At 42.2% G+C, this 12,102-nt stretch overlaps 1 protein-coding gene across 15 annotated transcripts in view; it reads left to right on the top strand.

The window, feature by feature from the left end:
- ARHGAP44 (Rho GTPase activating protein 44) overlaps positions 1-9,461 on the top strand; it is a 106,951-nt gene extending 97,490 nt beyond the window's left edge. For 7 of the 15 annotated variants that reach the window (XM_060764501.2, XM_060764499.2, XM_060764502.2 and 4 more), the window contains 2 exons: positions 1,241-1,618; positions 7,578-9,461. In XM_060764501.2, the coding sequence (XP_060620484.2) occupies positions 1,241-1,618; positions 7,578-7,720 (521 nt within the window). In that variant the 3' untranslated portion in view covers positions 7,721-9,461. Of the gene's footprint in view, positions 1-1,240; positions 1,619-3,205; positions 3,258-6,330; positions 6,612-7,577 lie in introns of all 15 variants that reach the window. The other 8 variants (XR_009630714.2, XR_009630716.2, XR_009630713.2 and 5 more) reach the window with 8 other exon arrangements.
- Positions 9,462-12,102: the final 2,641 nt, after the last annotated feature.

Here is a 12,102-nt window from a genome sequence, read left to right on the forward strand (position 1 = left end):
ATCAAAATCATGAGTCAGTTGAGAAATAGTGTTGCCGCCAAAACAACCAAATATGGTCCATTGGAAAACAAGTTGTATCCAAGAGGGACAGGCATGCTCTGAAGCTCATACTACAAAGTGCATAATTTCAAGCTGCTCTGGAAGACTGCATTGTGCTGTTGTGATTGCCACCAAATGATGGCATCATCACTGAGATCTTGCTCAGTGCTTCAGGCGTCTCAGGTGAACATCTGACTTTGGAAGATGTAGTCTGGCACTTCTCTGAGCCTATGTGGTTACTGGAAAGCATGAGGTGGTTGTGCAGGGCAGTATCAGATTAGGGAAATAATATGTCTCTCAGAATAGCATAGGTCTACATGTAGATATCTATACCATACCAAGGAGGTATGCAAATGGAAAGCAATCACCCCCCCCCCCCCCCCGGTGAAAGGAACCCCCATAGAATGCCATGAATAAGGCATTCACCCAGTATCAGTTCTCCCTTTTAGCTGGAAATGAAAGGAATCTGCCTCATAGGTCTGAGCTGAAACTGAACACAATCAGAATAGTCAAACACTTCACAAAATATGCAGCAGTGCTATGAATGCAAAACACTGTGGTTCTTACCCTATTAGGTACACCACTGTTTCATAATTTATAGCTAATCATCAAATCAGTAGAAGAGAGGAATTCTACTGAATCAGAAGGAGACAACTTGGAATGTTGTTTTTGTTGTCATTTTAAATTGTGATGGGTGTGAACAGAATTGTGTATGCCATAAAAAAGGAAATAATGAGATTTGATTGACAAACTAACAAAAAGCATAAAATACTTTTGTTGTGTGTGTGATCCAATTTCCAGCATTCCCTAATCAAGGCATTTAATCCTGTAAAACCACTGTTTCTGGGCATTTAGTGACTGGAAATTTTAGTATATGGGCTGCCGGATCTAATGTGTTTTTAATAACTGCTTCACTGGGGGACTGTGTTTCCCCTTCCCAGGGTAATTGTGCACCGCTTTGTGCTGGTCAGTGATCATAATAAAGGTATTGCATTGTATTGACTGGAAATGAACAAAAAATTAGAAGAATAAGTCAAGCAAACACATGCACATCTGTTAATACAGGGCTGAGGAGGCCTTTTTTTTTTTGTCATACTCAGATACAAAGTTAGTCCAATAATGAATGGTGCACAGCTGTAACTCTCCTTCCTTCTTTCTTTTTTCCTTTCTCTCTCCTCCTCTCTTTTCTTGTCTTCTACAGTTTCAAAGAAGCTGGCCCCAATTCCTGCCAAGGTTCCTTATGGCCAGTCAAGTGGTATGTCTGATCAGTCCACAGGGCAGCCATCCCCTGCCAGCCTCTCTCCCACCCCACCAAGCACCCCATCACCCTATGGACTGAGTTACCCACAAGGCTACTCCCTGGGCTCGGGCCCACTCTCCCCAGCTGCTGCTCCTTCCCTGTCTTCTCCTCCTTCTCTGACAAGCACTTTAACCAAATCTCGGCCCACCCCCAAGCCACGACAGAGGCCCACGCTGCCACCTCCACAGCCTCCCACATCAAATGCATCCGGCTCTAGTCCACAGTCCACGGAGCACACCATACTAGACGGCATGTCCCCTGGGGAGAGCATGTCCACAGGTAACAATGCCGCAGTGGAAGGGTAAAATTGTATGGGAGGTGGCTGGGCCAGAAACAGCTTCTGAAATAGTTTTAACCTTCATACTTGATTGCTCAGTGTACAGCTTGTTGGTGAATACTACAAAAGATGGAACACTAACAAAAAGCCAGGTCTGCATAAGCCACAAGACAGAAAGTAGAGTGTTGCTTGTACCATCCTAAATTATTCTCTTGTTTTTTCCACATACGACTGAACCATGCTGTTGTGCCTGAGGCTTGGACAACATTTGTCAAGTAGAAAGAGGCTGTCCAGAAGCAAATGGTGCCTATAGCATTAATTAACAGGAGAACGGTACCTTTGTGACTTTCCTGGGGCAAGGATCAGAGCAGCAACTTTTAGATGCCATACCATTCTGGGTGATACAATACAATGTGGTGATCTCAAATGCTGCTTTAAAAATGAAAGCTGATGAGCTTTTACATTGGGAATTTATCTGAAGCTTTTCCAGCCCAAAGGGACATTACCTAAGTGTCACTAATTCCTCAGATGAAAATCTGTCCCTGAAGAGCTTCAGCAAGTCCTTCCACTTGGAAAGGATGTGTTGGCTTATAGTGCACTGGTTTGTGTTTTACCATGAAGATGACAGTAGTGCTAATCTAATGGGCACATAGTATTGCTCATCAGGTAGAGAGAGCGTAGCTGTGGCTTGGTGACAAGCTATATAAAAGAAAAGTGTTACGGATTCTTTCCTTCATTTTCTCTCACACAACACCCACAGGGATCTGAATGTACCATTTTGCATGCTGCAATGCACAACTTCAGTACAATAAGCAGTGAACTCAGCTGTTACCTACAACAAACTTTACAAACTGGCTGGGTCACACATGGCCATTAGGACATTTTTGGGACTGCAAGCTTTCTAGCTGACGATCCTTTTTCTCCCTTATATCAGGAAAAGATACGATATAAAGTGGCAAAAGAAAAGCATAATCACTCTTAGAAACCACAGAATCAAGAAAGGCCTCTAGTCTTTTCTAGATGCTAAGAGAAGCAACAAAAGCTGGGAATTGCCAGTTGTCTGAATACACCTGCCTGTCTTTGTATAGGATTGTTTTCCCTGAGTTTCCATGTCCTGAAAGCTGCAGCTTCTGGGGTTCTGTGGCCATTCTTTTTACACCTGTCCTAAGACATAAGAACCCAAAAGAAAGAGGTCAAAGCCATGGGTAATATGTAACTCATCTCTGCATCCCTTTGACCTCCAGGAGAGTAGTCTGCTTTTAACAAATGCATCCCTGATACGCTAAAGGTTTGATGAATCCCATTGACTTCCAGGACATTGGGGATTGAAGGGTGGACTGTGTATCACATTTTGGAAATGCGAGCTGGTGGTCTCTCCCATCCTGCCTGAATAATCTGGAGGATTTTGGTTTCCTCCACAGCTATTCCCCATGAACAGTTAGAAAACCTTATGTCACCAGCTCCTTGTGGGAGGTTAGAGCAGCATCCTGCTCTGGCACCTGTTTCTGTTGTGTACAACATTTGTCTTGTTGCTGCTGTTCTTTCTCTTCTGTTCCTTTCTTCCCAATGCTATTATTGTGTCCTTGCAGCTGTTTGAGGCACGTGCTGCAATATTGGATAGGTGTGAGGGGAATGCTCAGGGTAAGCTGGAGTCCCCAACCTTTTCCCTAAACCTTTGCCCCCTTTGCTGCTGCCACCACTACCACCACACCACCCCCTTGGTCCTGGTCTGTCCCCCACCATCGTGCTGGCCTTGCATGGGGCACGCTGACCAAGAACTGCATGGCTCCTCCAGCCTGGGCCCCATCCCAAACTTACTGATAATGATGTTATTAGTAAACTTGGGAGTGTGCTTCTCAGAATCACTGGCCTTCATGCCTGGAAAGCATTTTTATATGCTGGCCACAGTAGCCATCCAACTAATTATTTTCCAAGCCACAGGATTCACCTCGTCTTAACCTTGCTATTCCCTTCTACCAATGTTGACTTTCTTTCTGTCTCTTTTCACCCTCTTTTCCTGGACTCACAACCACCACCACCACCATTCCATGTATTCTTCATGAAGGGATGTCATGATATTGCCATTAATGGACATTAATGACACTCACTGTTGTGATTGAGACCATAAATCCCATATCTAAGGAAATACAAGTGCAGGCATGGCTCAATAATGAGATCTATTCCACCATACATAGGAAGTGGGACTGGTTAAATCTTTAGCCATTAAGTAAGAGGAACTTACAGGTGAGACTTTTTCCAGTACAAACAAGTTTGACTTTCTATGTCAGAGTGAGTTGTCATAAGTCATCTTATGTATAACATCAGACATGTTTTATTTGTGCGATATCTTGCACCACTCACTGGATTTTCCTAGCTTGTAAAAGTTCCCTGTCTTGCAAGTAGCTTGGCACAAACTAATCCAGGTCAAAGATGGACTTAGAGATGGAAAGAGACATGATTGAGGTTAGAGGCACCTGCCTCCTGACCAAAATAGTGAGTTTATTGGAGATTACAGGTCAGATAATGTATAAAATGGAATCTCACAGCTATGTCAAGGCACTACTTAAATGGAGCAGGTTTTCTTTTGTCTCAGTGTTATTGGTAGCTATTTTAATACTATTGTAAGTTAGAGCACAAGGGAGACGAGGGCAAGTTTTCTAATTTTGTTCTTCTAGTGAGGATACCAAGTATAAAGTGCCACTGCTCCCACCCCAAAAGCCCTTTTAGACTTCCTGCATGAGGGACATCTGTCATAGACTGCAGATATCAAACTGAGAGAAGCAAAGAAAGCCATCTAGTCAAAGCTTCTTCCATGATTTTTTCCATGGGAAATGTGAAATATTTTATCTGCCCAAGTGAAACAGATAAATTCATTCATCTGCTCTCATATGTACATACACAAACATGCACAGCAATCAGCTAATGGCTGGAGGAAAGGCTTTATTAGAGGAGAGATACTACTGCTAAGTAGGCAATTCTTAGTTAAGATTGATCCTTCTTAGAACGAATGGTTCCCAGCCCTAGGTCCACCGCATTTGGGACTTTAGTTCCCAGGAACCTCAATTAGCATGACAAATTGTAAGGGATTCTGGGAGCTGAATTCCAAAATGTCTGGAGAGCCCAAGTAAAGAATAATCACAGATTTTCTCATTCTCAATGACAAGAGGTATCTCAACACAAGACACCATATCAAGGACATGGTCAAGCTCTGCAAAATCTTCTGCATATCTGAATGCTTATGTGAAAAAATTGATTTGCACTAACACGCCCCCCCCCCCAAATAATCTTTTATTTTTGAACATCAGTACCAAAGTCCAAAAAAAAGCACAACAATTCTCAAATCTTACCCACCAAGAGAAAAAAGTGAAATTATTTGTTCCCACATCCAAAAAAAGCAAAGAAACATACTTACCGGTACATCCCCAGTCCAAAGGTTAAGAATTACTATGCTACACCTATACACACTTCCCCTGCTTGATTTTTTTATTTTAATTTTTATTTCTTGTTTCGTCCTAAACATAGAAGGGCCTTTTCTAGCAGTTTTTTTTTCTGGATCACCCTGCCATTTAGATGTTTGTCTTACTACAGTAGTTCTCAACCGGTGGGTCCTCAGGTGTTTTGGCCTACAACTCCCAGAAATCCCAGCCAGTTTACCAGCTGTTAGGATTTCTGGGAGTTGAAGACCCAAACATCTGAGGACCCACAGGTTGAGAACCACTGTTCTACAACCATAGGCTTAAAAAGGGCTAAGAAGATGTCAGTTCTGTTAAACTGAGTAGTCAAAAAGTAGAAAAGTCTCCTCTTTGGGTCTAGAATATCATGTCTACTATGACTTTCAGGAAGTTAAAGTCAATAGGCCTTGAAAGTTAATTATAGCTATCTACAGTGTCATATAAGTATTGTGGAGGTTTTGGAATAGATTGTGGTTGTTGTACATAGGCTGCTGTTTGTTTAAATCTATTTTATCTACATTAGCTTTTCCAATCGTTTAAGAGTACTGGTGCTCCTGACCAATAGCAGTCAATGTCCAAAACATCAGGGCCACAGGTTGGGGAAAGCTGGCTTTACTGCAAAGGAAACTCAGACTTTCCCAATCCTATACATTCAGTCTTCCATATGAAGGGATTGCCCTTCAGTTTCTTTTCAATTTTGAACATTCTCCAAGAGTCAGTACGCATGACTGTTCTAGCATGTGCTCATGATAGACATGCTAACAAAAGCTTAACATTTAAAAAGAGGTTGTGTCCATTTTGGCCACTGGTCATATAGGTTTATCCATATCCAGAGTTTAAAAAGAACTTGTTTTTTAATTCAGAGCTTGCTTTGGTGTTTTGACATGAACCAAGACAATTCAGAGTTATGTGTGTATTATTATTACTATTATTATTCCTATTACTACTAGTAGTAGTTGTAGTAGTAGTAAATGATCACTAGAAATGCCATGTTTTGGCTTGGTTAAATGTATGCAGAAATTGATTTGTTGACAGTACAATAGCTCTTAATTTCATTTCCTTTTGGCCAAATTGACATTTTTTTTCTCATCTCTGGCACATGTTCAATTACTAGATTGAAAAAATAGCTGCATTTGTGTCACCAAAAATCAGGGGAAATAGCAAATTATGACATGAAGACCGGGTCACTGTTAGGGACATATGCACATATAAGTTTCCCTTTTGGGAAACCTATAAGGTTGATATTCTTTTTCTTTCCGCAGTGCCCAAGCAGCTCTCCCTACTCAACATACCAAACAGACACTGAAGCCCCTGCACCACCGCTTCCTGATTCGTGGTGAATAGACAGGATCACAAATGTGTCTTCGGCTACCTGGACATGAAGTGATGCAATCAAGCACTGAGCTCTGCTGGCATCCTCCAGGAGTGTTGCTGTCATTATTTCATATCTGACTATGGGGACATAGCTGGACACGTCTGCGATCCTGCCCACTCCTCATAAAGCAGAGAATGGCCATATTGGGGAGCCTTCAGAGGCTGTTCAGTAAGTTGGGGGCAGTTATGGCTCCGTCTAGCATAGGTCCACATGCAGATATATAATACTATGTAGAGCTATACAGGATTGCAGCTGAAAGGTTGAATGGGAGACTTGCCCTTTATAATGAGACAGTTTTTAAATTCTAGAAGTATTGTAGAAGTATTAGATACCTAGTCTCCTTCCCTACAGAGATTCACTTTCACTAGAGCTTATAATCTTACAATTGGGATTTCTTTCACATTAATGCCTTCCTTCCAGATGAGATAAATAACTATAGTATCGTTACTGTTAAATGACAAGTTACCAGTTTGTTCCACATAGTTGTGTGTTAGTCTGGTGGTTTGCATCCTGTGGCTCTCCCAGTGTTTTGGTCAAAACATTGTCAACATGCACCACGGTCAGGGATTCTGGAACCTGGGCATCAAAATATCTGAGCAGGCAAAAGGATGAGAACCACTGTGTTAGTCATTTGTGACACACGGTTGGTGAAAGGAGGGGTATTCAAACCCTGTTTCTTTACTAGTTGCCTGGAGATTCCCATGCACAACAGATGACCTAACATACAGGTATTTCACGAACATGAGTTTTAGACCAGGTTGAAGGGTGTTTCACCTAGAGCTATAAAACAGGCTAAAAGCTTTGCAACCAGGTTCTGGGCCCGTGCCAAAAGATATGTTTGGGGGATTAAAAGAAATAATTGTTTGAAGGAGATAACAGATTAGCAATGAATGCCTTCAGGGAAAGGAGGGTTCTGAAGCTTTGTCAAAGCCAAAGGTGCAAACCAAGACTATATTATGACATCCCTTTTGTCTGCCATTAACAGGCTCTGAGAACAGTTCTTAGTGCTCAGTTTAAGTTAAAGCTTTGGTTCTTTTGTCAATTGACTGTCTCTCCCTGGGTGGGTGGGTAGACATAGCTCGGGACAATGTGTGCTCTAACAAGGGGTCTCCCTGTGTCTGTGCCTGGTTGCAGATCTCGCCCACCTTGATGTCCCTTCCATCCATATCGAGGTTGATGTCTCCAAACTTCACCTGGACCCACTGGGACAAGTCCAGAGACATCCAGTACCAGGAAAAATACGTTCAGAGGAGGATTCAGAAAGCACCGCTCTATGACACAATGTCCCTTGCTCCCTCTAATGTCCTCTCTTGTACATATCGGTGTCCCACGAACACTCCATGGAAGGAGACGTGTCCAGAGACCTTGCCTGCTTGTGCGTGGGAGGTGGTGTCTGTTATGGAGCTCTGCGTGCCAGCCACTCATGCAAGACTGACAGCCCTGTGGGCCTGGTGCTAAGCCTGTTGGTGTGGCAAAGGGCACATTGCCAGTGCAATTTCCATTTAATTTATTATTTTTCTCCTTTGTTTAGCCTTATCCAAATTTTGCCTTTTTGACGCGGTGCCTATTTAATCTCCTTGACAAGCTTTTGGACCCTTACCAAAATAAGTAACTAAATACTCTCACCGACCTTTTCAGGCAGTTGAATACAGGAGTAAGAGAGTGGCAGATAGGCTCAGCAAATTAATTCCACCTGTTTGTCTAGTCTTATTGACTTCAGCATTATCTCTTGCCCCTTCTGCCACAGACTCTTGTTCCATCTGTCCTTCCTCTGTCTGCCAGCTAACTCTCGATATTGCTGGTTCATGGCTCCCCCCCCCCCCCCCCCGGTAGTTTGAGTAGGCTACACTTGCGTTGTCCCTGGGATCTTCCATCCCTTCAAAGCCTGTTTGCCTGGTATTTGTCCCCTTTAGGGAAATGTATCATCAGAGAATCTGCAGGATTCAAGGAAAGATCATTTGCCCTTTTGGGTTCTTTTACTATTCCATTCCTTGTTTGCACCCCCTGCAATTACTTGGACCCTCTTCCTACCCCAATGGGTAGCGAGGAGATCAAGGAAAGAGATCAGAAGGGACAGATACCAGGAGGAACATGCCATTGCTTTCTTTCACTGTGGCCAGAGTTGAGCAGGAAAGGTGGCTGTGATCTGAAGTGGGTGATGCTTCCCATTAGGTAGAGAACTGGTTACTTGATTAGCAATAAAAATGCTCCTCAGCTTATCCCCTGCAGTGTGATCTCAGAGATGGAAACTGGCTGCACGGAGTTCTTGTTCTCCATCCTTATGATGGGCTTATTCCTGCCCAGAGTCCTTCTCTCTACTCTGTGTTCAGGCCTTTTTTCCAGGGCGAGGGGAAAGGAATTCCACCAAAGGATATACATTTGCAATGGCTAGACTGCAGCTCCCTGTAGTGTTTAGCTCAGGGTCCGACTGAGCAGAGCAGAGCTCTTGGCTGTGCATGCAAAGGCAGATGTAACCTTTTATCCTTTTCAAAGAGATGAGATATAGATAGATAGATATATCTGTCCAGATAGGTATATATTTGTATATATAAATATATATTTGGTTTATTTGGGGCCATTCCATCTGAACGGGTGTACAAATGTACAATGTAAATCTAAACACTTAAAATGATTATCCTACACAGCGAAAGAGAGGCATTTTCAAACTCTTTCAGGTTTATGGTAAATGTCTCAAAACTCCTCTCTTTTGGCAGCATTTTTGCAAGTCTGGATGCTTTTGCTTTGCCACAGGCTGTGATAATGTGTGATTCATCACCCCAAAATGGAAGAGGCAGGAACACAAGTGCACATCCTGGTGAACTGGGAAGGGAAATGGAAATTTTAACTGCTCTCCCCAGTCCTGGTCACTTGATGTCTTTTTGCTGCTCATGCTGGGGCCATAGACTGAGCCCAGATGCTGGGCAGCTCCTTCTGAGGGGAGAGTGTCCTGCTTTCTCCATTTCTGTCCCCACCCCTCCACTCCCTTGACTTATGGTGTCATTAAAGTACAGTTAATTACTTTTGTGGTATCTCTGTTTCTCTTGTCTGTGCTTTGTTTCTTTATCCAAAGCAACAAAAGAAAAAAATAAACCTTCACAAATTGGTTTACAAAGTGAACTAAAGTAATACAAGAAAACAAAAGAAAAACAAAGGATTTGGTAGAAGGAATGACTTGAAAGTGATGTTCAATTGAGATGTCCAAATTGGCTTCCAGTCGGTTTGAAAAATGGATAAACTATTTCCAAATGTTTACAGCACAACCATTGGCTGTTGGAGTGGAATAGGGATATATGGGAGAGAGATAAGAAAAACACGTTTAATACTAAGTGCCATTATAAGAAAGTTGGTTGTGACAATAAAATCATGTTCTGAATGCCAAGCCATCAGTGAAGAACCCCATGAAGGTACATTTAAAATGCATTTCCACCTTCCAGTGTTCTGAGAGCAGGAAAATCAGAATAGTGCTTTCAGAGGCACATCTGACATTTCATTTGCCTGCACCTCCAGGGCACATTGGTAATTCTGAAATGACTGAATGGCTGAAGGCAGGTGGCCCTTTGCCACTTTCTAGCCTCATGTAAATTCCTCTTTGCCTCTCTGCAGTCGGTGGTATGTTAAATGCCTGTAATGCTTCACCCTCAACTTGTGATATTACTGTGGCCCTGACATTATGTGCTTATCTCAGAATGGAAGCTAGGGATATACATTTTTCATTTCTATCTGCAAGAAGAAGAGTTTGAAAAGTTGTTTTTTTCCCCACTGAGTGAGAATATACAAGAGTTTTTACGTGAATTTTCCACATTTCAGGACTTTCTGCAAACATTAAGTTTGTGACTAAACTACTTTACATAAAAACAGTGCTACTTGGCACAGAACACCCTCTTTTTGCTTCAAAAATGTTGCACTCCAAAAAGAAACTCCCAAGCTCAGTGTACTTTTTTTTCTCCAATGAAGGTGTCAGTAGCTGAGGACCCAGTTGCTTCATGCAAAATGCTATGCTGGGTGTCTGCTTTGCTCCGCAGAGCATTTGTTTGCTTGCTTCTGTTCCATCCCAAGAGCCGATGTTCCTGCTGAGTCAGGTGGATTGGCGATTAAAGCCCAAAGCATGTAACTCATTAACAAAAGAAGCATCCATGGTTCAGTAAGGTGGCATCAGTAGCTTCATGACTGGGCTTTGCACATTCCAATCTGTGATGCTGCTGCAGACTTCCCATGTAGGTACTGCTTTTTAGTGACAAAATGGGCTACGGTATTTACTCTGCTCCCCAAATCTTTTACTTTCCATTACTTGTGGAACTTAGACTGTTGGTTAGATGAGTCATATTGGAGATTGAGTCAAATGGTATCTTGCATTAAAGGAAGCAGTATGAGATCTCTCATTACTTCTGCAAAAGAGGGGAATTGGAACAGGAGGAGACTGAAAACAAGCAAGGCTGACCCTCTCATATATTTGTTTGTACTGCTTCTAGATAGCAGCAGGGAAGGTTCTGCTTATTCCCAATTGCAACCTTCTTTGTGAAGATGGGATTTGGAAGCAAAGAACAGTCAGGAAGAAATAAGATGCTTTGGGGAAAACTGGCTGTGATTTTAGAAGTGATCCTGTTCCTTGATGTCCAACCAGAAGAAATCAGCTGTTCCACTATTCCCTTGTGAACCTTCTGAGAAATGGTGAGGAAAAATAACCAGGGTGGAGATGGCCTCATTTAATGCAAGCAAACCCATTACACCCCAGCCCAGTGATTTTCATGATTTTCAGTGTTTATTTTTAGAGTTGAGAATAAACTGAGAAACTATTTCTAAGGGAATGGATGCACAAAATAAAACTATTTCCATTGTATACCATGCCATTTGAAATAGTATTTTGTGCCAAAAAAAAGTCTGTTGAGCAGTTCTGAATGTGTAAGCTGGACTGTTCATAACTTCAGTTGTTATGTTTACATTTATAGCACTAATGCCATACAAATCCCACCTCCAACAGACACCCTGTTCTGCTGGCAACTGGAACACAGCAGCATGACTTTTCCAGACTCCTCCATCCCAGCAATATGCTGAGGGACAAGAAGTTGCACAGGCATGCTGTTACTGATATTTTCATCACACACTGCTGGGAGGGGGGAGTGTGTGTATCATAAGATGATACATTGTATTTAGTGATGGGAATTCTGACTCTGATCTCTGCAAACAAAAGTACTTCCTCTGATGATTTCTTCTTATCCTCATATTAGGAAACATCCACAAAGGCTAAGCCCTGGAGTAAGATGATCTCCATGCTTTCTCTTGCAGGAATAAAAAAGTTCCTCCATTTTGTTAAGATAACAATACCAAATTACAGAAGTAGTTAGCCTTTTTTATTCCAAGCTCCTCTGCTCAAAAGACTTAGCTCTTTTCCCTAATGACATTGTTGTTTCTCTCCCATGGAAAACTTAGCCATGCCAACAGCTGGAGAGGGGAACTAAACCAACAAAAAGAACATAAGGAAATAAAGTTCTTTAGAACTGATTGATAACTCTTTCTTTAGCAGAAGTTGAGACATTCCTTAAATGTTGCAGGTAATATCTGGCATTATCCATAAGTCAGCTTTGTTCTTATTGCAGGTTTAAATTATAGCATTGTGACAAACCACAGACCACAAGAACAAAAAGTTGAATGCATAACAATG

This window comes from Anolis sagrei, chromosome 2 (assembly GCF_037176765.1).
Source record: "Anolis sagrei isolate rAnoSag1 chromosome 2, rAnoSag1.mat, whole genome shotgun sequence".
NCBI classification, from domain to species: domain Eukaryota; kingdom Metazoa; phylum Chordata; class Lepidosauria; order Squamata; family Dactyloidae; genus Anolis; species Anolis sagrei.